Consider the following 24960-nt stretch of genomic DNA (forward strand, 5'->3'; position numbering starts at 1 on the left):
TCTCTTCGTTTCTTCAGTGGGGTCACTAAGCAGCGCCGCTGGAGAACTTGGAGAGCTGGCCTATCCTCTTTCTGTCTCTGCCAGGACAGCTGCAAGGGCTACCCGCCTCTTGGCCTCCATGGGGTGTGCGGAAAGATCCACGCACCCTCCGCCCGCGGGCTCCACATATAGCCTACCATAAACCCCTGCAACGTCATCCCTGAGGGGATCCAATCTGCAAGGTAGCTAACACGCCAGCCATACCGTACCTAACTACCCAGCCCCACAAGAGCCAGAGCCATATCGACGCTCTGCTTTGCCGGGCCCCTACTGCAGTCAGCACAAGTGACTCCATGAATCCCGCACAACTCAAGGTACCTGGTTATTTCTTCCTGGTCTATGATGCCTTCTTTGACTTGCTTTTGTTTGCCTCTCCCCTTCTTTTATCCAGAATCCATGTCTTTTGTTTTTTTTTTCTTTTCTTTTTTTATTACTGCCATTTGGGATGCACGTTGGTCTCTAAGACGCTCGCAAGCACGCCACCGCCGTCGGGGTTGCCTGACACTCGACTACCAAAGCAAAGCACACAACCAAGTGACGCTTCCTGAAGCTTGAATTTTTTGAGCAGGCCGTGACTGCCGGACTTCCCCTTCTATCGTGACCTTTGCCAATGCGGCCCTACAGGTACGACATTCATCTCAGCTTGACCTGTCTCGCATTGGGATGGCTTGCTTCATGGTTTGCTTCGCATCTTGATACCGATAGCGAGCTGTCCTTTTTTGAAGCGAATGAGGCATTGTGGTTAGGCGGCCAAATATGCCTTGCTGTACTACAGCATTCGCAAGAGCAGAGGAGCGGGTGTGGTGGAAACGGTGCCCAGGCCCAGGGATTAGGTGTGTTTCCTTTCCAACAGTCAGTCAAGCCACACGCACCACACAAAACCTGGCATCTGTCATCCAATCACTTCATCTATTCTTTCACCGGTTATCGTAGTTGACCGGTCCCCCGAACACTCACTTCACATCCACCCATTTATCCCATGTCCATTGTGGCAACGCATTCCCCATCACATTTTGAAGAAGCCCACTCTTACTACTACCGGATCAGTTCGTCAACACTGCGGCATTGTTCTCTTTCAATATGCATCAGAGCTTTGCGGCTCCTCTGTTTCTGTTCGTCTGACACGCGAGTATGGGGTCCTTGGCATTGGAGAAGATGATGCAAGGTGCAATGCTACGCCTTTCAGGGGAACATTTACAAGAATAATGATTCCTTTCGAGGCTTCTTCCGGAAGGAATTTGTATTCTGAGCTGTTGCTAATGGCAGCCTATGGGTGGTGTGCATGCGACAAGTGTGGTTGCACAACATCGGTTCCCAGCCGTGTCCTCGCCAGCAATGTACTTGAGGTACTTCCCTGGACTACCCAAAGGTACCTAGGGGATACATCCAAAAGTCAAGCACCCTACCAAGCAGGGCTGTCGAGGATTATTGCGTCCTGATGGTGTTCAGCGTTTCTGAACTCCCTAGGCAGACAGTACCTGCTATCCCTGCCTACCCCCTTCCACATTTGCGGACACCCGCCAAACACACATTCATGGGCGTGGGTGACAGACCGACCGGGCTGTCCAGAGCTCGATAAGCACCAGAAAGATCTCCCATCGTGGTCTGCTTCATTCCCATAATCCCTCCCAGTCGAGCCCGACATGGCTGATTCATCACGTTCCTGCACATCGAGTTTGGGGCCCCTTGTCTTCTTGGGTCACCATTGTTGATCGGCACGCTAATGAGTAACTTTTGTTTTCGTAGGTTGCCAATCTCTTCGCCTCGCGCAGTTGATGCGCCACCACAGCTTGCTGACCTGCCCTACCAAATCTCACGATGCTGCAATGAAGGCGAAACACTTCCAAGGAGGGGCTTTCTTGCCTTTTGTCTGCAGGCGTGCTGCGTCTACTTGTCATTTCACATTCTCAAATGATCCACCGTGCTACATACTTTACTGCATTTCCTCTGGCATCCATTCAAGTTCAAGTCGGCTTATGCATCGGGAAGCATCTTCACCATATATTCTTTTGCTCTTGTTTGTAATCTAACCACGAGTACCTTCACAGCAGGACTTCGAGCCGACATCTCCGCTTGGCCAGGCGTTTGAATGCTTTACAGATATACGGTGAGTCGAAAAATCTATTTCAGTACTGTCAACCCCAGCCTGGCCTCTTCAAGAGCACGAAGCTTCATACCACTTATTCCAGTTAGGCGGCCCCTTGCTCCATACAGGGGCATTGGAGCTGGGATCGGAGCCACGTCTCCAAGTTCTATACATATGACACACCATCCCCTGCCCCCCCTCAACAAGCCCAAAGTAAATCCCGAGGTAACTACTTTCAACCTGTCCACGATCCCCATGCCAAGACTTGGTTTGCTAGCACCAAGTGCATGTCAGAATTTTCAATTTCTTCTCGTGTTCCCAAAAACCAGCTTTTGACCCCGACTTACGGAGGATAATCAGTCTTCGGAAAGAAACCAGGCTCTGTCTTCATGTCTGTGACCCCCAGGGGAACTGACAGGCAATCTGAAAAGCTGGCACAACCCAAGGTAGTACCTATATCACTTCAGGCTCTGCAGGCCTTCCCGGCAGACGCAATCGTCGAGAACGCCCTCTGTGCCATTGAACGGAGCCATCCCCGCTGTCTACTTGCTGTGCGACATAACATGCTGGCAGTGTTACAGCGTCGTCCCACCATCAATCCCCAGCCCATTGTGTCGCAAAGGCAACGCAGTACCAGTTGGCCTGGCTGCGTCAAGCCCCCGGAAAGAAAATAATGACAGACGCCAGTTTCTCCAGAGTGCGCAACCCTATTGGACAGAATCGCTAATTAAACTGCATCAGATATCCCCAAGACCCAGCAAGTGGAATCGAAGGTCAGCCACAGGTGCCGCCCGCTTTATCGTTGTACCCCCCTGGTCCAACTTCCTCCATCTTCAACTCTCCTTCTGCTTATCCAGCAGACCCGTCGGGACCTCAGATTTATACTGGAGCCCCCCACTCTCTGCTGTCGAACGCGGCGGCTTTGAGACGATTTCCATCCAGGTATGAACATGCATGTTTCCAAACGCTATGTCTTCAAAGATATTGGATGTGTCTTGGCTTTCGAGAAGGAGCACCGTTGCCAACAAACTATGGCGACAGACATTACTCTCCTCTGCTCTGATAACATGAAGTAACTCAAACTGATAGTTGCGACAGCACCAACCCCCCTATTGGCATGGCACATGCGCATGCTCCTCGATCCACAGCATTGACTAGCTCTCGAGAGCTCCGAGAAATCTACTCTCCCACGACCCCAACCTACGCCAGGAGGTCGCACGAGCCCCGGTCGGCAGCAAACTTCAACGGAAATCTGGCCCGACGAAGCCACATTTCATCGCCTACAGCTACTAGCTCTCAACTATTCTCCCCGGGCAGGATGGACCAAAGCTACGTCAACAAGAACCTCTCGGTTCCTGAGCTTGAACCGCTCGTGACGTTTGGGAGTCTTTGCTACATGGATGGGACGCCCAAAGGAACACCGATCAAGTTTGACATTATTGGCGTTATTGATAAGGGCTTCTTCCTTGCTGATGGTGAATGGACTTGTTACAGACGCAACTATTTCTCCTGTAACTGTGCCTACACAATGAGTTCCCCTCCACCGCAGCATGCATGGGCCACCAACATTCCTATTCAACTTACGCAAGAGAGTACGGGGCAGACGTTTACTGTTTGTGGGTTTGCAATGAGCATCTCGGCCGTCGTAGCCGAAAGCGAGAGTCAGCCGATCGAGCTTGTGCAGCATACACCGAAAAGAGACAAGGGCCCGACCTCGGCGCCGGACAAGATTCGCCTGGCACCCAAGCCAACTCAAACACACCACCATCATCACCACCACCACCACCCTCAGCTTGGATTGTTCCACCCAGTGACTGGAGATGTCTCGAGGGGCCATTACGACTCGAGTGGATATGGACAGCAGCAGCATGCTCCTCCCACGGCGGTTGAGCACACGTTCGAGCGGATTCAGTTCAAACAAGCAACTGCAAACAACGGGAAACGACGTGCCCAGCAGCAGTACTACCACCTTATAATTGAGCTCTGGGCCGACGTCGGTGGCAATCAAAACGAGCAATGGGTCAAGGTTGCCCAGAAGAAGTCAGCCAAGATGATCGTGCGTGGGCGGTCACCGGGTCACTACCAGTCCGAAAGGAGAGGCAGCAACACTAGTGGTGGAAATTCAGGTGCTGGGCTCGGATATGGGGGTGGTGGGATCATGGGGACTTCTGATTTCACCTCTGGCGGAGCCGGAATTCTCTCGTCGAACTTCACCGGTCACGCTGCATACGACACGCGGGGCGGAAGCCAGTATTCGCACAATCGACATGGATCTCAAGATACAGGCGTGGATCCTATCATGTCGGAAGACTCCAAGCCAATTCATGACTCCAAGGACTATCAGTACTATCCGGCAGCCATCTACGAACACGGCACTCAAGTGGAAATGTTTCAACACCCTAGCCGGGACCAACAGCATGCCAACAACAGCAGTGACGCTCATGGATCCGATCACATCTCCAGGTCAGTGAAACATGAATACGAAGGCAGCTTGCCGAGCATCTTCTATCCTGGAGCTTCTTGGAACAGCAGTTCCGGACAATGTGGGCGCTACGACAGCAAGCACACATCGAATGGTTTTTACCCTGTGCCAGCCGCATCCGGTCTCAACATTACATGATCAACCACATGTCTTTCCCCGAGACAAATTGCAGCGCCTCTGCGCATGAAAATTCTCGGCACAGGTACAACTGACCCGTGGAGCTTACTTTTCCTACCAAATCATATGGCAACCTTGGTTCAAACCCTTGGCCTCCGGTTGATACCCACAGCGTGCGTGTTTGTGAGGAGTATCCAAGACTGTTAGATCTTTTTGATGTTTCCTTATTTGTGTTCCTTTTCCTAGTTCCCCTTTCTCTCTTGTCTAGATTTGCCAACAATCTCTGGCTGTGCAGATCTGATGAAATGATGGAAACGATCTCCTTGGCATGTTGTTCTCAATTTTACTTTCCTTTTTTGACTCTTCTCTTTGTCTGTTTGGGTTTATGTATGGGCTGTGTTCAAAAAAGGAGGAATGCCGAAACAAAACAAAACAAAACGTTTGTCTCCACGGGCAACACCTAGAAGGCGCTGGTGTTGGGAAATAGCTGGCAAAACGGAACAGAATTTTGACGCTTTGGGATAGGGAATGGGATATGTACGGAAATGTGGCATTTGCAAGGAATACCCAGGAGCATCTGGCTTTTTTTTTTCATTCTTGGCCTTGTTGGTTTTTTACTTTGTCCTCCACTCAACTACTGTCGTACTTTTTATGAATCCTTCGCTCGCAGGAAACTTCCTTCGAAAAAATAATCCATATCGCCTGCGAGCTCCATATTGTGGCCGTCTTTATTCTGCATATACTTATCGCAAGACGTGCTACCCGTTTTGTGACTTATATGAATTTCTGATGGTCTCTGAGGTTGCCGACATTTTGATTTTCGACCTGACGGCAGCCACATCAGATTCATGTCCGTTGAGGATAATATCAAAGCTTGAGATAGTTGAAACACAGTGATCTTATTTCCAAGTGAAGGGATGGCGAGCATCACATTATGGTATCTTGAGCGGATGCACGACATGCATCCAGCTCATCGTCCCTTGGAATGCTCCTAGACCATATTAATTAAGTCATGCAGTGACTGCGTCAGTTGCGACCGGAGCTATCTCTCCTAGAAAAATTGCTTTTCCTGTTGTTGTGACTGTCTACAAAAAAGCGCTCTCGCCGAGACCTGGAAGCTAGGGATTTCTGCACAAAAAAGAAAAAGAACAAAAAAGACAATAACTAGCAAAAGCACACCGGTCTAACTAGGCAGACAGGTGTTGTGATGACCGGCTATGGGTTTAATACCTACATTACCCCAGTTTCGCGCAGGGCATTTCTATTCTTTTTGTGGGGGGCCCGTTGAAGTTGTGTGTTCATGGGGTTCATCCTCCCTCCTGTCCACATGTGTGTGTAACAGCCCCCAAAGATGCGTTATTTCGGTTCCCGATGCCGCGGGTACCTGACCGGTTTGAAAATGGGAGACGTTGAAGAACAAGCAATAAGGAGATCTGTCACTTGTCATTTTTATTTTTTTATTTTTTTTATTTTTTTTTAAAAAAAAACCCCCCAAACCCTTGGTTTTGTTCTGGCCCATCACTCTCTGACATCCCTTGGTTTAGGTACAAACAAAAGAGATAAAAAAAAGTGATGAGATGGACAAGTCGGCGCTTAGGAGTCAGTGCCCAGGAGTATTGTTTGGAATGGACGCACACGATGCCCTATTTTCGGGAGAAAAAGATGGATGGTGAACAAAAGAAAAGGCTATTTAGTACTACACACACCCACACAAACACCAAATAAGCGCCAACATTAGTATGGGTGGACAGGAAAATGAGTAGAAAAAAGAGAGAGAGAGAGCGTTAAAGAAGCTCTGATCGGAACATGAAGGAGGGGATTTCCAGAGAGAAGGCAAGGGAGGTGGGGCAAGAGGGTTTTTTTTTGCCAGAGAATGGACGTATCCTTTCTTTCTTTTTTTTTTCTTTTTTTAATTTTTAATTCTCTTTGCGGCTGATTGCTGATGCAGTGAAACCGATACAGAGGCAGACATCGGGGACACCATAAACACAGACTCGTTCGCCCTGTCATTTGAAAGAGCAGTGGAGATGAGAGAAGAAAAGAGAGCAAAGGGAAGTAGAAAAAGACCATCTCAATATATGATAGCCTGTCATGATGACCTTTCCTTGCCTGCGCAGCAAAACCAAACTCATGGATTCTTCTTTTTTGGCATCTATTTTTTTTCTCTCTTTCTTTCCCGTCTTGTCTTTATTTCAAGATTAGTGTTCGGTCCCGGGCTGCGTTGGCTTGGCCTACATGGTATATGTTGGACTTCCGGTCTAGTCCCACCCCCCTTCTCGAGCCACCGTTTGGGTCTTGGCCTAGGAAAAGCAAAATTCGAAATGGGCTTGAGAAGAAGAAAAAGAAAAGGAGGGGGGGTCATGCGCCGTCGGCCTCTATTTTCGTTCCGTTGCAGATCTAAGAAGTAAAGCGCGAGGTGCATCCCACCTATGACGCTGGCGATTGGCTGTTCTTTACTTTGACAATGGTTACCTACCTTTCCTAGACTTGCTCGGCGGAGTAGCGGGGCCAGATTTGTGACAGGTACAAAGGTTTTATCGACTGTGTCAGCAAAAAATAAGCTGCAGATTGCGGCGATTTCTTCTTGGCTTTTGTTGCCTCTGTCAACAACAAACCCCCCATACCCTGTTAATTGCCATGTTTGTTCTCCTTTTTCTCGCCCTCTCGCCTTCTGCGTCGGATCTTCGGCATAACACACTCCACTGACAAGCACGCTACGGCAGTTGAGGAATTGATTGGCAGGGCCAGGAAGGTGGTTGACCGGGTTCAAGGAAATTGATTCCTGTTGCGGCAGGTTGTAATGTCAGCAGCAATACGACCCCATGCCGCACATGACTGCCTCGAGGGATTTTAGCAAACGCCCAAAAACCTACTTATAATAGTTGTCTGGACTAATAATAATTGAAATACCACTCACCGGTCTGGCAAGACCCGGCCTGTAAGCTCTTGCGGGCTTAGAGTTGCAGCCACTAACAATTATTTCCCGCTGTAGGTAGAATGGGGGATCGACGGAATGAGGGCGGGCGTCCTGGGGCATATTTTCATGTGAGAGCAAAGACTTAGATCCACACCTAGAACTAGTTTAAAATGATTCTAGAGAACGAACAAAAAAGAGGCTAGGTCCAAAACATTCGATTGAATCGAGCTGCGCCATAAAGAAAAGGTCTGTTTCCCGACCAAGAGCGAGGACGAGGTTCAATTAAGGTTTTCTAATCCGTTCGCACTAGTCGAAAATAAACAAGAAACCTGTGGGTCCCGCTCGTATTCCGATGAGGCGGTCGGTATGTATCGTATCGTGCGCACGACAGAATAGACTTTCTCCAACAAGGAGCATCGATCGTACGCTGCTGCTGCTACTGTTGGGTGTTCGCCTTGGAGTTTGCGCTGATTCGGGTCCTGTTGCCAGTGCTGCTTGCCACATCTTCACCAAAAGGGACAACAGCCCAGCAAAACCCGCAAAAGAAGGGAGGGGCACAGGCAAGGGCAGGGCAGGGCAGCTACAGGGGCACGCTGTGGGCCTCCTGCACCAACTGGGGATTCCGGCATAGGCGAAAACTGAGATAGGGAAGGGGGGATGGGTACAAAGATGTCCCCTGGCCCATACATTGAGATACTTTCAAGTCTCAACAGAGAGTACTTTGATCACCAAGTGACGACAGGCTGGTTTTCAGAGCTTATGCCAGCTGTGGCCGGGTCGCTTGCCTGCTGATTGCTGTGAAAATGAGGGGTAGTATTGTCGGCCCAGAAGCATTGAATCCTTGCTAGTGCACCACACGGCAAACAGCATTCGTCATGTCCTATGACACCGCCTTGCATCTTCTGTTTATTGCTTCTCAGCCATGTGCCGATCAAGTGACCTACCTTGTCTAGTAGCTGTGGCCATCGTCATCATCTTATGATGACAGTTCAGTGGGGCTCGAACAGTAGTAAACGACTCGTCCGTAGAAATTGGCTGCATAATTTACCGTATTTTCGTATGTACCGTATGCACGCATCGGTAGACCTTCCCGGCTCGTATTTTACTGATGACGGATGTCGTATCTGACCTGATACGCTGCTTTGCAGTTGATCGACTCAATTATAGAGGATTTCAATATTTACTGTAGAACTGGCGTGGTCTTCGGTTTCTTGGACAGCCGTTGTATGACGCGGTTAATTCCGGCCTCTCGGGAGCTTGCATGGTTGCTTTTCGGACTACCGTAATTAAAATTTCCTCAAGGGGCACATAGGTCCCTCAACGTATAAGTGACAAACGCCTTCCGAGTCCGCCACTGGAAGGACTACAGTAGATAGGCTATATGATGGCTGATGTCGGATCCCGCCGGCAGTAAGCCCCGAAATGTTTCCCAGATAAGGTGGCGTATGCATGGGAAAATGCCTTCTATTGGCGAGAGACAGCCGCTCACATCAAAAAGGTAAGGAACTGCTCTAGTGATCACGGCTCGAGTAGCCACCATGTCTCCATATTGCATCCGACATGGCGACAACCTGCGCCATTTCGCGCACATCATGAACACGCACCACATCGGCACCGCCCTGCACAGCAGCTGCTACAGCGGCGGCAGTGCCCCAAACTCGGTCGGCCGGCTTCTTGACGCCCGTTATGGCGCCGACAAAGCGTTTGCGGCTGGGTCCAACGAGCCAAGGTAGTCCTTCCAACCCCGGCCAGAGACGGAGCTCATCTAGACGCCGCAAAATCTCAAGGTTCTGCTCCGGTAGCTCCTTGGCGAAACCTAGGCCCGGGTCGAGAATGATGCGCCACCGCCTGATTCCAGCAGCCTCGGCCGCGGCGACGCGATCAAGTAGTTCTCTGGCCACTGAGGGTATAAGACCACCCTCTTCCGTGCTGTTTAAATTCGACTCCAGGTCTGTTGAGGATGAAGATGGACCGTCGTAATCTGACAGCGAGCTCATAGTTGCAGGCGTTCCGCGCATGTGCATCAAACAGATTGTGACTCCCAGCCGGGCCACAGTGGGGAGCATGTCAGCATCAAGGGCGCCAGCAGACACGTCGTTGATCACGTCTGCACCGGCAGACACTGCTGCCTCTGCAACAGCGGCACGGTAAGTGTCTACGCTGATGAGGACCCGTCTTGGTCCACTGTCCAATCCATGGTCTCGAGATACAGCACGTATGGCTTTCACAGCTGGAATGACACGCGCCAGCTCTTCCTCCAACGATACCTCGGGGGCTCCAGGAGCGGTCGACTGCCCGCCGACATCGATAATGGTGGCACCAGATTTGATCAAGTCCTCGACGGTTGACTTGAGCGATGACTGATCGGTTGAGTCATGCTTTCCTCCGTCAGAGAAAGAGTCCGGAGTAACATTGAGTATGGCCATGACGTGTGTTCCGCGTGTTGGCTTGACAGCCTGCAGTGGAGGATTCGAAGGCGACAGAGGTGTCAGGGTGGTCAGGGGTGGGCTAGAGAGAGGAAGTTCGTTAAGGTAATCTTGTGCAAGTTTCCATGGGCGAGCAGGATCCACGGCCTTGTCTGGAATGAGTCTATTGGGTGAGAAAGGTGAGAATATCAGAGAATGTTCTCATCTCTTTTGTGATTACAAGGAGTTACTGTTCCGGCTTACTCTGTCAAGGGACGCAGGACAAACTCTCGCTCCGGGATACCTTTGTGGGGTATCTCAAGGCGCTCATGCTTAAGCATCACGCCTTCGTAAAGCAGGATATCCAAGTCAATGTTCCGCGGGCCCTTATCAATGACTTTTTGGCGTCCCATGGACTTCTCGATATCCTGCAGCTGGTCAAGAAGGGCTAATGGCTCCAGGCTCGTGTCTACCTCGCAGACTCCATTGACAAAGCGTCCCTGGTCGAGGACGTACATGGGCTCCGTTTCCCAGAGGCTGCTAGTTCGCATCACACGTATACCACGCGCATCCATCTCATTGCATGCCTTTTCAATCATGGCTATGCGATCACCCATGTTGCTTCCAAGGGCAATGTAGGCGGTGCGCCGTTCCTTTTTTAGGCCAGACCCGGCTTGCCGGGCATTCTCTTGTGTTTGTAGCTGAGGAAGCAGACCATGGCGTTTGAAGGCCACGGACTTGGCTTCTGCTGAATGCAGAGAGACGGAGAAAAGCCTTCTGCTGGTGATGAGTTGACAGCTGCCAGTAGGAAGGAAACGTGCTACGTTTCTTGTCACGCAGGCTATCTCAACGCTACGGCATGCAGAGCAAGCAGCCCTTTGCGTCATCCGACGCGCCGCAGCCGAGGTCGAAATGTTCATTGTGGGAAGGCGATGTTGCTACAACGGGGATGTAACCTGTTTTCAGCGGTGCGCATAAGGGACAAAATCCTCCAGGAGATGAAGAGATACCATGTGCAAACAACAAAGAAAGATACAGAAAGATAAAAGACCAAGGGGAACCAGGGAACAACAAATGAGAAAAAGAAAATGTTAGAGCGAAAATATGGCAAGCACTGTAAGTAAGTAAGTTCTCAGGCTTGTACCTACCCAATATGGTCAACTTTGAAGAATTGGATCTGCGAGATTGATCATAATGTTTTGCACCAATAGCGTCCCAGCTTCGGAGAAAGCCATTCACTAGCCACAGTTGCTCCTGTTCTCTTCCCGATGCGGGTTGGTGTGTTTTGTGGCTGATGGCCGACTCCACTGCACCACAGATGGAAGCCTCTTTTGCAGCGCTATTATTATGGAATGTACGGACGAGCGGTGCCAGCCAATAGTACCACTGCGCTGTACCCCAGGTTAACCGTCGCCCGGCACTAGAACCTGAGGCTCGCTCGGACTGATCGGGGAAAGGATTACTCTTTAGCCGCGGCATATTATACCACCGAAACCTATTTACAACAATTGTGCATCATACACTGCCAGCAATAACCGGACTTGACGAGAGAAAGTTGTGAGATCGGACGAGAATGATCAGACGAGATGAGCGGACGGGCAGAAAAGGTATCAAAAAGAACAAAAATGAAAATGTAAGCGTAGGGATCTTGTCTCATTCTGGTTATTGGTGTGTGCCGCCGTTCTGGCAAAAAAAGGTAGCGAAGCTGTTTTTCTGTAGTCCACGATGCCAGTTTGCCTCGGCATATCCACCCCCGCGCCCCACTTAAACCCCCGAGCCCCCTAACAAAAATCTCAGCGGCTAGCCCGACGTGGGAACCGAGAAGAGACGCGTACCAGGACACCCCGGCAAAAGAGGTCAGCATTAAACCTACTGCTAGCGCATGGCCTGTTCCAACGATCGACCTCGGCTGCCCGAGGCATGTGGCTAACCCACGCACCGTTGTCCGGTTATCGTTTTTTAGACTGCTACATCAATAAGCGTTATCTCCAAAGGCGTTATTAGACTTTTGCTCCCAATTCTCAGGACTTCTGTTCAGTTCTTGACTTCATCACTTATCTACACACAATCCTCACCACCAACCAACAACTCCTTCATAGCCCCATACCCCTCAGACTTAGTGGCTGCGCCCTCTTGGATCTCATACCATCATCGTTCACACACACATACAAACACTACGGACACAAACCGTCACAATGGCTTCACCACGTAAGTATTCAACGCAGGCGAGAGACAAGTCGGTGATCTGTCAACTTGCTGACTCTTGGCTCCTTTGGGGGCATTCTCCACGCAACAGAGAAGATCCGAACCCCTATCACCGATCTGTTCAAGATCCAGCACCCCGTCATGCTCGCCGGCATGAACGTCGCCGCAGGACCGAAGCTGGCAGCTGCCGTTACAAACGCAGGAGGACTGGGTGTTATCGGAGGCGTCGGCTACACACCAGAGATGCTTAAGGACCAAATCGCCGAGCTGAAGCACCATCTCCACGACAAGAACGCTCCCTTTGGTGTCGACTTGTTGCTGCCGCAGGTTGGTGGCAATGCGCGCAAGACCAAGTAAGCTTAGTATTTTTTTTTTTTAAACTCCCACAAAGTCTACAGAACAGAGATTCAAAATGAGGGGTATTTCTCGACCTCAGAACAATGTCAGCTAACCTCATTTCCCCTCTCCTCCCAACAGCTACGATTACACCAAGGGTAAGCTCAATGAGCTGGTTGACATTATCATTGCCGAGGGCGCCAAGCTTTTCGTCTCAGCCGTCGGTGTGCCGCCCAAGCACGTCGTTGATCGCCTGCACAAGCACGGAATCCTCTACATGAACATGATCGGCCACCCCAAGCACGTCGCCAAGTGCCTCTCGCTCGGCGTGGACATCATCTGTGCCCAGGGCGGTGAGGGTGGTGGCCACACTGGCAGCATCCCCACCACCATCCTCATCCCCTCCGTCGCCAAGGCCTGCCAGGGCCACAAGTCGCCCTTGACTGGCGGTCCCGTTCAGGTCGTTGCCGCCGGCGGCATCTTCAACGGCCAGACCGTTGCGGCCGCTCTCATGCTTGGCGCTAGCGCCGTCTGGGTTGGCACACGCTTCATCCTTACCCACGAGGCCGGCGCACCCGAGTCCCACAAGGAGGCTGTCCGCACCGCCAGCTATGACGACACCATCAAGACCGTCATCTTCACCGGCCGTCCGCTGCGCGTCAGGAAGAACGAGTACATCCTCAACTGGGAGAACGAACGCCGGGATGAGATCAAGGAGCTGACCTCCAAGGGAATCCTCCCTTACGAGGCCGACCTCGACAAGCTTATGGGCGGTGGTGACGGTCCCAACTTTGACATTGCCAGCGGCGAGGCCAAGGGCAAGGATGACAAGAAGCCAAATGTCGAGACTGAGGAGGACGTTGATGTCGACGAGCTTATGGACCAGTTCAGGCCGTTCCTGATGGGCAAGTGCGCCGCCGTCGTCAACGAGCTCAAGAGCGCCAAGGAGGTTGTCGACGAGCTGGTCAACGACGGTGCCGCGTGCTTGGGACAGGGTGCACAGATGGTCAAGGCCAATGCCAAGTTGTAAACGAACCGAAAAACAAAAATGACCTTTTTCTTCTGATGAGCTGTGTTATCCTTTAATGCCCCATGCCATTTTTATTATGTATATACCGCTCAAAGTCTTTCGGTTCGGCTTTCCGGTTGGTTGGTAGATATCTGTCTGGCCTGTAACTGTATAGCTCTAGGTGATCATGAACAAAATCCATTGATACACATATTTCAAACCGAAGCAATTTTTTTTTCTATACCTGCATGATGCTGATGTAGGTTACAGTGACGCTGTGATTCTATTTGCTAACCTCATACAGTCTTGTGTAGTTCCTCGCTCAACCAAATACAAGTTTCAGTCTCTGTAGTAGACTCATTCTTTCTGCAGCACTCTGGGGTTAAAGAAAACAAGAAAAGCAAAAAAGCCACCCCGCCGCATGGTTTGGGACTAACAACCAAAACCTTTTCAGACTAAAACTATTCTATACATCAAAAGTCACCTGATGAGAAGAAGTAAAGCAAACCCCTTTGATGTGTACTAAAATGAAAAAAGAGATTTGTATTAAGTGTCTGAAATGTTGATGTTGCCCAGTCATCTTATCACTCTACCCCTTTACTCATGTGAATAACAGCCGCCCAACAGCAAACACTGTTACAGTAAAACTCTACTTGCCCACATCCCCAGTACCTTTGAAAATGCGACGAAACCGTTCTGGTTTGTCACATCTTCACCTCCGATATCGAATCAACTCGACTGAATTTGTAACGCCAATAACAAAACAAGGCGTCTAGCTGCCGAGATAGCTGCGAATGGCACCCTGCAGCTTCGTTGCGCCATCTCCAAGCACTGCTGTAAGGTTCTCGAGATCGTCGCCTCGCGTAAGGCCAAACTTGCGAATGAAGTCCTTAGCAGCAGTCTCCAAGTCTCCGTACTCCTCGGCCTCTTCCTCCTCGGGCCGGCCGAAGTAGGCGTTGGACGAGATGGCCGAGGCACCTTCAAAGCCTTGCAGCCGTGTCTTGGCCTCGGCCTGGGCATTGGGGTCATAGGAACCCTTGCCGAAGAACTCGTCCGATGAGATGGCCTTCTGGGCACCGAATTTGCTTCGCGCATACTTCTCCTCGTCGGCTACATTTACGAGAAACTGTCAGTCTTCCACTCTTGCCATACAATGGAGTCGATCACGTCACCTACCTTCCGGAGTCGCCTTGATAGGGCCAACCGAACCGAAGCCGCCACCCTTCTTTGCCTGCGCTGCCGCGGCGGGCTTGTTGCCACCAACCTGACCAAATCCTAGCCTGCCCATGCCCATGCCAAGCCTCTCCATCTCGGACGCTGACTTCTCCCGGCTGTGGCCCGATGAGCCGTATCCGCCGCGTGCTGGGCTGACGGGTGTGGGCGCCAGGATTCCAGCACCGCTCGACTCGGCCTTGATACCACCGACCTTCTTGGTGGCAGTAGTATCTATGTCGTCTGGATCGTAGCCCAGCTTCTCAATCCTTTCAGCCTCCTCCTTGGCCTTCTTCTCGGCTTCATCAAAGTCAATGGCTTCAGCGTTGACCTTCTTCACGCCGAGCTTGGTAGTCTTCTTCGCTCCAAGCACATTTGCCTTCTTGGGGCCTGCGCCCGCAGTTTTCTTAAGAGCGGATGAGTGAGTGATTCGGCTGGCGGCTGGCTTGTCGGCAGGTTTGGCGAGCGGCGAGGGAGTGCGCGCAATGTCCTTCCCGTTGGCGCCACCGGCAGTGAGGAAAGGAGATGGCGTCCTTCCCACTACTGGCGGGGTCGCAGTTCGCGAGACCGGAGGCGTGGGCTTCTTGATCGCGGGCTTGTCCCATGAGGAGAAGAAGTCGTCATCCGGCTCCCCAGCGGGAGTGTTTGTGCCGTCTCCTGCGTCGGTGCCATCGGTGATGACAACCTCCTCTGGGTATCTAGAGTGTAGACGCTCGTTAGCGCTCGACAAGTAAGACATATATCAGGGTGACGGTACTTACTCCTTGGCGTCCCGCGCTGCTCTCTTCTTCAGCTCCTCCTTGTACTTGGTCGCTACGGGCGAGTGATATTTGGTCTTGGGGTCCTTGCTGTTCAAGGCGGCGGATCCGCCGTTCTGCTGAAAGAATTTGGTGGCTGATTCATTACCGCCTACTTTCATGACGCGCAGCTGGTCCCATTGCCATTCTGTCCATCCACAATGCAGCCACGTCAGTCACAGGATGTCGCCTTGGTCTGAAACCTTCAAGTCTCAGCTCTGACAAAGGCGCACGTGGAAGCAACAAAAGTACTCACGATCGAGATTTGTGGAGCGCACAAAGGAAATGTGCACTCCGAGATTGCGATGGTTCGAGGAGCAGTCGAGGCAAAGATAGATTCCGAATGGGACGGAAGTCCACGTTGGGTTCTTCTGTCCACAGTCAAAGCATATCTGCAGACAAGGAGCATAAGTGTCAGTAGGCGGCAAATCTCTTGCGTAACATGGGCTACTTTCACGAGCAGTCTGAAAACAACAAAAAAGTTGCGTCGCATGGGCAGGCGGTAGTGGAGATATGTATGTGCTGATCGATCTGGAAAATCTGAAGAGGGGGGTGAAGGGAACAGTGGCGGGGCTCACTTTGTTTGCCTGCTTAGTCTTGAGCTTCTCAAAAATCTTTTGTGATTGCTGCTTGCTTGCGAGCGCAGCCATGGTGGCGGTTTCGGCAGTGTCGATATATGGCTTCTGTTGTCAAAGTAATGAGTACTGGCGGGTTCACAGCGGTCGGTTCTCAAGGCGAATGGAGTCCAAATGGGTTGAAGTTGTCAAGGCGGCCACATTTTCAGTACGGATTGTATTATGTAATGAATAAGACGGCGGGTCATGTCAGGGGTTGCCAGCTTTCTGTCAGTTTGAGCTAAGCCTCAACCGTACTAGCCTGATCTTGGAACCCCACGGCCTCCAGTCCCAAGCTTGCGCAAGAGTTCGGATTTGGCCCGCCTTGAAGCATCAAACTCATAAGCTTTTTTTTACAGCCGCGTTTCTGGAGCTCCGATGCCTGTTTTTGCGACCAGGAAACCCCCAATGATCACATAGTTGATCTCGTCACTATCAGAGGTCTGTTGCGGAGTGAACGAACCGCCTGAAATTTTCATTACACTATACGATCAAGAGAGATGGGTCTTCAGGCCCAAATCAATCCATCAATATGAAGCTCCAAACGGCCGCCGCTGCCAACATCATCATTCCTCGAGCCCTCGCATCCCAGCAAATCAGGCCACTGATCACATCGAGGAGATGTTACGCAACCAACACGAGCGCCAACGATAGTAGTGCATCTCAACGAAGGAGAGCTGTGACCCCGTTCAACGATGATGGTCGCGTACCCTGGACTGAGCTCTCCGGCGGAGAGAAGACGTCGCGTGCTGTGCAGCAGACCTTCAACTTTGGAATGGTTCTTGTAGGAATGGCTCTGACGGTACGTACGCGCCAGGCCCAGAAATCTGGTAAATGGAGATACCAAAGGGTTTTGGCTATCACACAACAAAAGCTATCATTTTGGTCTCTCAGCTGACACGGAGCGTGCTGTTTCACCCAGGGAGGAATTGGTTACCTACTCTACTCAGAGGTCTTCTCGCCTGATTCTAAAGTAGCATACTACAACCGAGCTGTCGATCGCATTCGCAAAGATCCACGATGTTTGGAGCTCCTGGGAGATTCCAAAAGCATAACTGCTTTCGGGGAGGAGACAAGCAATAAGTGGAGGAGAGCAAGGCCGATCGCGTGAGTCTTTCCGTTAAACATACACCAACCTCAAGATCTGGGAGATAAGGCTACTGATAATTACTTACAACATCCAGCTCGACATTACGGAGAGATGCGCAGGGAAATGAGCACATGATGATACATTTCAATCTGGAAGGCTCCAAGGGGCGGGGCATGGCGAACATTCACCTTGTAAAGCGTGTTGGCGCCGATGACTTCGAGTACCGATATTTTTATGTTGATGTGGTGGGGCACCAAAGAATTTATCTCGAAAATTCCGAGGCCAAGGGCCGCGATGGATCCGGGAAGAAGACCATCTTTGGGATCAGATGGTCATAAAGGCATACATGGCTACTCCTTGGTAGCCCTAGAGCATCATTGTTCCGGTGGCTCGGGAGCCGTGACGAATGAATGTCGGAGTTTGTTGGACAAGCCGCCTTGTCTCCAGAGATGGTCAAGCGGCTTACTACAATCTCATAAGCTCATGCATGTATCGACTGCTCAGAACATGGCGTCTTGACTACCAGCTCACCCAGGATAGTCATGGACAGCTGGACTAGGATAACCAGGGCAAGTCATGTACACCATATCGGGGATATTAAAAGTATAATGGAAGAACATTCTCAAAAATTACAATACCATTTAGGTAAAGCATTGTCACACTTTGCAAGCAGACTAATTGGTATGCCGCCTCCCCCTATATGGAATGACCGGAGGATGTAGGGATACGATGAATGAGGGTAAACAAACCGTGCTTACCCAGAGTCTCCAAAATCGAAATGGCATTTCAAGCCAAGGTCCGCACCTGAGCCTACGCGAGACTCATATTATGCATACACATGTTGGTTTATCGTTATATCTGATAGACACTACAGTGGCACACAAGGTTACGCCTATGATCAGCCGGACTCGACCTGCTCCAGATATCACCTACCTGACGGCACCTCATCCAGCACAGGAGGCGTTTCAAGCTCACTGAATGGCCTCCCGCTTACCCTCGACATATTCGGCTTAAGGAAGTGGTCGATCCCAGGGGCTCCAGGAGGGAACAGACACTATTACTGCCGCCAGAAGCGCCGCAATTTATCTAGAGCATCTCAGAGTGGCAACCGATAAGCCACGCTGTTTTGCCCAAGCTATCATCACTCAACTTGAATGATAATTACAAGGGAGCTAGGGGTCTGACGGCGCCATGCGCCGAACCCTCGAGATATGCAACAGCTTCTAAGCTGAGGCCAAAGGGGGACCACATGATGGTTTTGCTCTGCATAGAACATCGAGACCATGGGCACATGCACACAAAGGGGAGTTCTGAGACGATCTGTTGAATACGCTGTTCCGAGAACATCATTTGACATTGTCCTGTCTGCCTCAGTTGCCACTTCCCATCCAACTCGTCGTGGCTACCCTGCATCAACAGCCTTAGCGGCACCCACATCTCGTATCCAGTCGACACCCAGATTTCCTACGTAGAGCCGATCGACGATGACTGAGCAAAAGCAAAAGCAAAATCATTGCATGATTTCTTCGATCCCGATTCAGGTGCCGGCGATTTGCGGGGTCGACGCCCTATTGCCGCGAGATGGGCTGTTTGGATCTAGGGGAGGCCTACCCTACAGGGCAGGACGACCTTTGTCGTCAGTGGGATGGCGCCAGTTGACACCCAAAATCATACCACCTTTTGTATATGGTATGTCACACCGAGTTGGCAGGGCGAAGCTGCACTGCACCGGTGTTCTGCATGTGCATGTGCATAGTATTGGTCTGGGCCTCAATCCATTATTTCTCTTGACTGTTCCCAATCTGTGGACGCCGGCAAGGTGCACAGTTTGCCGCAGCTAGAGGGACGATCCTCGCTCGCCATGCAAGAGCACGATACATCGTCCGCGCCCCATGTTGATTCTACTTCTTGGACGATATGGCTTGCCTGGTAGCCAATCGACTGCCTTGTTTTGGTTCACTTTGTATATGCGGACCTGCTACTCCGTATATCCTATCTTCACATATACATATATACCTTGTATGTTCTGGGCACATCAAAAATACTATGGCCCCTATAGGTGACTGAGACGAATGCCTCCATTGGCCTTTTAGAACTTGGCATGACCGGAAAGTCCAGTAATTGTGGGCCAAGACTCCATCTTCAGCGCTGTCTTTTTTTTCCTCTTAGAAAAGTATCAAAATAACCAGTTTTTTTTTTTTTTAAGGGGAAAAAAAAATGGTTATCCAAGCCGGGTACAACCGCAGCCGGGGAACAACAAAAAAAAAGAAAGAAAAAAAAACCAGAAAACGGCACATGGGGGAAAGAATAAACAAACAGCAAGCCCATAGAACCACAATGCAAGATGAGCGTCATTGGTACACCAGTGAACTAACTGTACTACTGTAAACTACAAAGCAGCTCGCATGCCACAGCTTCGGCAAAACATCCCTACACTACGGAGTGGACAGACCGTCAACAGATGCAATATGGCACGATCTTTGATATAAACCAGCCTTGTAATATGTCCAGAGAGAAGAAAAAGAAAATCCGCAAATCAGCTCAGTCCCGCGCCGCCTACCACCCGAGAACGGGCCGGTATTCCAGTGATTCCACATTGGTCAAGGAGTAAAGAAAAAAAAAAAAAAAAAAAAAAAAAAAAAAAAAAAAGGAATAAAATCGCTAAAAGGACGACCTAGAGGTTCTAGATCCTGCTCTGCCGAACCAACGGGGGTGTTTCTGCGGCGCCTAGTCGTTCCAGTCGGATCAGGTTGCCGAATTTTACGGGCCCCTAGCCCGGGATCGCCCTCGCAGCATGCACAAAGCTTCTCCGAAGTCCCATTCATACCGTCCGGCAGGAGAAGGGGGGGCAGTGAAAAAAAGAAAAAAAAAATAGCCACAAATAAAAACAAAATGAAAATAAAACAAAGAGAAGTAATGAGCTACAGTACAGCATGAGGGCGTGAAAATGAAAGTCAACAATTCGTGTATATTGTTGTATTCACCGGTCTGAAAACTAGCCATGGTTGATCTGCTCACCAGGGTCCTTGCTTGCATGCATTTTATTAAGCATTTGGGATACTACTGTACAGAGGAACGTATACGCCCAGGTACACATCAAAACTATGGCGAGCGTTCTGGTACGGCAGGCAAAACAGTTGAGACCAACAACGCACATGTTACGGAGTAAGTTTAGTTTTTTCATTTGTTTTTTTTTTTCCCCTCAACTCCCATGGTCTGTTGCAATGCGTCTATACCCATGTCCTGTGAGCGGGGCATATGCACCTGAGGCAAGGCAGTTTTGCTCAAACACCTGGCTACGTAATGTATGCAATCAAAGGTTGGTCGTCGAAGGTACAAAGATCTACTACTATGGTATGTATGTACGTTGAGAAACCGGCAGTCTTGGCAAGAGAATCTGCCCAATGCTTTGACAAAGATTTGTGCAGCAATGCAGTGCCAGCTCATTGCCAGCTGTAACATACCTACACTCCGTACAATCAAAACTTGTCAGCTAAACTACTCTTTTTAGTACCTCTTTTTTTTTTCCCTCCTCTCCCACAAAGACCATACCTATTTCAACTAGCCACATGGAGCTACAGAGCTGCATTAAGATATTAGCTCTTGGTGAATGTAGCTAAAGGCAGAAGCTTTCCTCCCCTTGTGCCGGCTGCCGGATATACCGCAACATCTATGAGCTTCTGACGGAATATGGACAAAAAAAATCTTTCATCGTCCATGCCATGAAAATCTGACCTGCAAAAATTTGCTCGACATTTAACAGGGCTGATGTAGCCAGTTCCGCTCCAGTGTGCCGCTAACCTTTTGAGTATCCACTATCAATAACTCACCTTGAAGATGGAAGGGGGCGTGAGACTAGCAAAAGAAAATAGAGAGGGGACATAGTGAATCAGAAAGAGTGAGAAAGAGAAAAAAAAAAAAAAAAAAAGACAAAAATTTCGCTACTATGCCACGATCGAGTCAAGTAGAATCTGTGGGGATCTTTTTTTTTCGCTTGTCCTCCTCCCTTTTTTTTTTCGTTGTAGTCTTGCTCAGCATGTATTGACTAAACAGGGCCAGCATTGATTACCTCAGAACAGACACGCCATTCTCCTCCGCAATCAGTCCGACGTGCCGCCGACATTGGACGACGGAATGCGCCGCACCACCCACCATAATCCCCGGAAGATGGGCTGGGGTGGCCATGGGCGGTGTACACACAAGGGGGTGAGGGGATGAAGAAATTTCCGCCGGTTGCAGTGGGCCTTTTTCAGTATGGTAATTACCAAATCCAGTGTTTCAACGACCACACAATGGGACTTTGGCATGACTTTTTCATTTGGTGAAGGAGCTTCCCCCGATTGAGATGAGATGCTAGGTCAAGCGATAGCCAATAGATAGGGGCAGCAGCCGGGAATAGGCAATAGCGCGATTACTCGACTCCAGACCGTCAGGACCACGCCTTTCGTATTACGGTTGAGGTCAGACAGTGACTGGATCGATATTTTTGAGTCATCGACCGATTGGCTCATATGTCACTTGTCGGATTCGGCATCTTGTCCATCGTCAGTAGGCTCAACCTCTTCACCCTCGTCACTATCCTGGCCCCGGACGAGTAGAATGTCCTCACTTCCCTGCCACTGAGGTATCTGCGGAAGGGCAGAGGCGTCCTCTTCCTGCCAGCCGTAGTCTTCGTCATCGCTGTCCGGAATCTCGAGGCTACCAGAGGGCCCAAGCTTGCGTTTTTGTGCTGTGGCTATAGCCAGTGGCGCGCGCCGACGGCAACTGTCAAGAGCAACAGCTTCAAGGCCAGTCTACATACGGTGTAGGGCAGTTAGTATATGCAAATCCAGTGCTGTTGTATCAAATTTTGGGCCAGCATGTAAAATTTACAAGAGACAAAAAGAGGCCGGGAAATCTATGCACCAAACTTACAGCGACGGTCTCGAACGCGGCCAATTCAACATCGCCCTCGTCTACCTTCTTTCCGTTGACCTTGAGTGCTGCAGCAAAGCGAGCGGCCCTAGCGCTACCGGATTGCATGGACCAGTCCCTGAAGAGGACTATCCTTGTGGAGATTCCATCCTCCCACCAGCTTGCATTGACGGCTGGAATCAGAGCAGCTCCTCGTTCAAGCTGCATCTTGGTGGCACACTGGCTCAATATAACCACGGCCAAGTTTCGCGTTGCAGCCAACTTCTGCAGTGCACCTATCAAATGTTGGAGAGTCTGTTGCCGTTTTGCAGAAGAAGACGGAACTGGGAGCACGAGTCAGTCAGTATCACAATACAGGCCTTGAACGGGCCCCTACCTGCTGCTGCAGCAGCCAGCTTGGCTTGCAACCCTGATATAATCTTGACATACTCTTGCTACCGCCGTTCATCTTGGCAGCGGCCCTGCCATCAAATGTTCGAGGATATGCGTGGTTTATCAAAGCCGTAAGGGAATCAACAACGACGAGTGATGTGTCTAATGGTACGCAGAGCTCATTTGGTCTGCAGAGCAAGGCAATCAAGTGTGCCAGCTCTGGACATTCAAAGTGGACAAACCTGTCCAAAACATCAGGCTCATGCTTGGTGCCGACAATATCAGGCAGCCTGTGAGAGCAGATGTTGTGGAAACAGTCTGCAATAGATTTCCCCGTTTAGTCAGTGGCGACATTGTTTATGAGCATCGGTTCACAGTAAAGGACATGATCTTGACCGACCTACCCAAACCACCGATCGTTTGCTGGCGAGTGCATTCGAGGCAAGCTGCAGGCTAAAAAAAAACCGTTTTAGCCGACCTCCAGGTACACACTGTTGAGTCAAGTGTGAAACAAAAGGCAAAGTGACTTACCCCAGCGAAGTCTTGCCTACGCCAGGCGGGCCCCAGATTTCGGTCACTATACCTCGCTGGACCCCTCCGATGTCTCTGGTACGGCCGTCATTCTTAGGCGCGGCAAGCAGCGTGTCCAAGACGTCCAGTCCCGTGGATACGAAGCGGAAAGGGTCAGCTGTCAGTTCCTCTTGTGCCTGGGCCGCCGAGACTGTCGGTAGCCGATCTATGTATATGATGTAGAGTATGGATCGTTAGCGGTCGAAGCAATAGATATGCTTGCTGCTTGGAATCATCATTGAGCCTACGCGTCGATGGAAGGTCGAAGCTCGATATGTCCCTCCCGTGAACCTGATGGTAATCCATCTCAAGCTCTCATCTCGGCCTTTCTCAGGCCGACTAGCGTTCTGAGTCGTGATATGTGCACTTGACGTTGTGAAGTGATATACCGCAGATGGTGGAGTGGGACTAGGTTGGTTGAGCACGCTTGTTTGTTTGCCTTTGATTTGATACTTGGAGGGGTATTGCTACTCCAATGTACTTTGGCCAGCTTCCTTCCTACCATTGGTTACCTAGTCTCTCCGTAAATGTACTGAAGCATCTTTTTGATGTGGGGCCGATTCCACTACCACCGGCACGTGACTTTCTAGAATAAGATTTGTCTAGACTATCTAGTATATTGAAGGTTTCGTTTATGCACATTGGCAATTTACCTACCTGTCAGTACCTGCCTTTGTTGGCACCTGTTGCGAGGTGTCAGTGAGTGCCACTCAAATCAACAAAATTTAAGAGCAAGTCCTTTCACTCCAGCATTGAATTCCAGTCATTGAGTGCCGTGCCCCCGTTTGGGCCTGACACTTGCAATACATTTGAGCTCATACCCTCGTCAGCACCGACTTTCAGTTGCGCTTGCTCCGCCATGCATGAGCCCAGACCTGCCTGAAGATGTGTGCCTTAACCGCCCCGGTCACCAACCGGGTGAGCAGCCGACAGGCTAATATTGCGCGCCCATCAGGAACCGCAAACCCCTTGCTGGTGCGCGCCACGAATCTGCATGCGTCGTCTTTCTGGCTTGACTGCCCGCTGTACTAGGAACCAGTTTCCGGTTCGAGCACGGTCATTTGCTGCGCTGTCCTTTACCGTCTTTGCCTGACAACTAACAGCACACCAGCATCTGGTCCAAAACGCCGGTCCAGGGATAGTAAAGTAACATGGAGGGGGAAAAAATGGTTGAAAGATTTTGGGGTTGAATAGGCAAAAGCAAAAAATAAAATAAAAAAATAAACAAGACATGTAAAATAATACCAAGAAGGGGAAATGGTACGGTTCCCCGCTCAAGCAGTCCAACCGGGTTACGGGCTAACCGTGCCGGCAGCTTGGGGTTTCATCCTGCCAATCTATCCATATCAGTCCATCACACCCACCCCCGCACCAACAAAGAAGCCTGAGCAGAAGAACACAGAAGCTGTACGACGGGAAGCTCCAACTTTTGCCGTCGTTCCTGGTCTGGCCGACCAAAAAAGTGCGGGGGGTCAGTTGGTCGCCGGACGAAATGGCTCGGCATTGCGCCTTGGCTTGAGAAAGAAGCGATTGTTTCTTTTTCGTACGGAGGCATGCAAAGAAGCCAACCGGGTCCTTGCGAGAGTTCATGGGTTTTTGCACAATCAATGCTAGCACAAAACAAAGAAAGCAAAAGGCGCCATGGCGGTTGATACGAACTCACTGATGTATTCGCTGGCTTGACACGGTGTAGTTAGTTATGGCTAAGGTAACCAAGGTACCTAAAACTTTCCCTGACAGCGCTTGCCCCGGCTGGCAAGCTGGCTGCTAGCTTGTAGCTGGGCACCTTGTCCGG

The 24960-nt window shown here is 50.5% G+C and overlaps 7 protein-coding genes across 7 annotated transcripts; 4 read left to right on the forward strand and 3 right to left on the reverse strand.

The window, feature by feature from the left end:
- Window positions 1–2514: 2514 nt before the first annotated feature.
- On the forward strand, window positions 2515–3073 carry PgNI_04034 (uncharacterized protein; the record flags this gene model as incomplete). The annotated part of the gene is made up of 2 exons (XM_031124086.1): window positions 2515–2775; window positions 2867–3073. 2 exons carry the CDS (start codon window positions 2515–2517, stop codon window positions 3071–3073), a joined length of 468 nt encoding a protein of 155 aa, XP_030985762.1.
- An 83-nt stretch (window positions 3074–3156) lies between these two features.
- On the forward strand, window positions 3157–5621 carry PgNI_04035 (uncharacterized protein; the record flags this gene model as incomplete). Its single annotated transcript, XM_031124087.1, is given in 2 exon segments — window positions 3157–3197; window positions 3215–5621. 2 exon segments carry the CDS (start codon window positions 3157–3159, stop codon window positions 4743–4745), a joined length of 1572 nt encoding a protein of 523 aa, XP_030985763.1. The 3' UTR covers window positions 4746–5621.
- Window positions 5622–7009: 1388 nt separating this feature from the next.
- PgNI_04036 (uncharacterized protein) lies at window positions 7010–11699 on the reverse strand. The gene is made up of 5 exons (XM_031124088.1): window positions 11195–11699; window positions 10311–11002; window positions 8128–10230; window positions 7642–8003; window positions 7010–7563 (listed from the first exon to the last, which is right to left on the reverse strand). Exons 2-3 carry the CDS (start codon window positions 10964–10966, stop codon window positions 9153–9155), a joined length of 1734 nt encoding a protein of 577 aa, XP_030985760.1. The 5' UTR covers window positions 10967–11002; window positions 11195–11699; the 3' UTR covers window positions 7010–7563; window positions 7642–8003; window positions 8128–9152.
- Window positions 11700–11908: 209 nt separating this feature from the next.
- PgNI_04037 (uncharacterized protein) lies at window positions 11909–13823 on the forward strand. Its single transcript, XM_031124089.1, has 3 exons — window positions 11909–12254; window positions 12343–12604; window positions 12729–13823. Exons 1-3 carry the CDS (start codon window positions 12242–12244, stop codon window positions 13615–13617), a joined length of 1164 nt encoding a protein of 387 aa, XP_030985761.1. The 5' UTR covers window positions 11909–12241; the 3' UTR covers window positions 13618–13823.
- A 188-nt stretch (window positions 13824–14011) lies between these two features.
- Window positions 14012–16351, reverse strand: PgNI_04038 (uncharacterized protein). The gene is made up of 5 exons (XM_031124090.1): window positions 16184–16351; window positions 15862–15997; window positions 15570–15753; window positions 14773–15506; window positions 14012–14706 (listed from the first exon to the last, which is right to left on the reverse strand). Exons 1-5 carry the CDS (start codon window positions 16253–16255, stop codon window positions 14369–14371), a joined length of 1464 nt encoding a protein of 487 aa, XP_030985754.1. The 5' UTR covers window positions 16256–16351; the 3' UTR covers window positions 14012–14368.
- Window positions 16352–16585: 234 nt separating this feature from the next.
- Window positions 16586–17925, forward strand: PgNI_04039 (uncharacterized protein). The gene is made up of 3 exons (XM_031124091.1): window positions 16586–17021; window positions 17142–17326; window positions 17404–17925. The coding sequence occupies exons 1-3, from the start codon at window positions 16752–16754 to the stop codon at window positions 17645–17647; spliced, it is 699 nt and encodes a 232-aa protein (XP_030985755.1). The 5' UTR covers window positions 16586–16751; the 3' UTR covers window positions 17648–17925.
- Window positions 17926–21187: 3262 nt separating this feature from the next.
- Window positions 21188–23545, reverse strand: PgNI_04040 (uncharacterized protein). Its single transcript, XM_031124092.1, has 6 exons — window positions 23414–23545; window positions 23127–23331; window positions 22996–23048; window positions 22653–22913; window positions 22224–22546; window positions 21188–22102 (listed from the first exon to the last, which is right to left on the reverse strand). The coding sequence occupies exons 1-6, from the start codon at window positions 23469–23471 to the stop codon at window positions 21824–21826; spliced, it is 1179 nt and encodes a 392-aa protein (XP_030984815.1). The 5' UTR covers window positions 23472–23545; the 3' UTR covers window positions 21188–21823.
- Window positions 23546–24960: the final 1415 nt, after the last annotated feature.

This window comes from Pyricularia grisea, assembly GCF_004355905.1.
Source record: "Pyricularia grisea strain NI907 chromosome Unknown Pyricularia_grisea_NI907_Scaffold_2, whole genome shotgun sequence".
Lineage (NCBI taxonomy): Eukaryota > Fungi > Ascomycota > Sordariomycetes > Magnaporthales > Pyriculariaceae > Pyricularia > Pyricularia grisea.

Bases quoted from the DNA above. Each gene is read 5' to 3' on its own strand.
- PgNI_04040 (XM_031124092.1), bottom strand. From the start codon at position 23,471: ATGGATTACCATCAGGTTCACGGGAGGGACATATCGAGCTTCGACCTT. The intron at 22,914-22,995 runs GTCGGTCAAGAT...AATCTATTGCAG, and splicing joins ACGATCGGTGGTTTGGGTAG to ACTGTTTCCACAACATCTGC. The intron at 22,547-22,652 runs GTATGTCAAGAT...TCGTGCTCCCAG, and splicing joins GATGAACGGCGGTAGCAAGA to TTCCGTCTTCTTCTGCAAAA.
- PgNI_04038 (XM_031124090.1), bottom strand. From the start codon at position 16,255: ATGGCTGCGCTCGCAAGCAAGCAGCAATCACAAAAGATTTTTGAGAAG. The intron at 15,754-15,861 runs GTGAGTACTTTT...GTGGATGGACAG, and splicing joins GCGCTCCACAAATCTCGATC to AATGGCAATGGGACCAGCTG. The intron at 15,507-15,569 runs GTAAGTACCGTC...TCTACACTCTAG, and splicing joins GCAGCGCGGGACGCCAAGGA to ATACCCAGAGGAGGTTGTCA.
- PgNI_04037 (XM_031124089.1), top strand. The intron at 12,605-12,728 runs GTAAGCTTAGTA...TCCTCCCAACAG, and splicing joins GGCAATGCGCGCAAGACCAA to CTACGATTACACCAAGGGTA.
- PgNI_04039 (XM_031124091.1), top strand. From the start codon at position 16,752: ATGAAGCTCCAAACGGCCGCCGCTGCCAACATCATCATTCCTCGAGCC. The intron at 17,022-17,141 runs GTACGTACGCGC...TGTTTCACCCAG, and splicing joins TTGTAGGAATGGCTCTGACG to GGAGGAATTGGTTACCTACT. The intron at 17,327-17,403 runs GTGAGTCTTTCC...TACAACATCCAG, and splicing joins AGGAGAGCAAGGCCGATCGC to CTCGACATTACGGAGAGATG.
- PgNI_04036 (XM_031124088.1), bottom strand. From the start codon at position 10,966: ATGAACATTTCGACCTCGGCTGCGGCGCGTCGGATGACGCAAAGGGCT. The intron at 10,231-10,310 runs GTAAGCCGGAAC...CTCACCCAATAG, and splicing joins GTCCTGCGTCCCTTGACAGA to ACTCATTCCAGACAAGGCCG.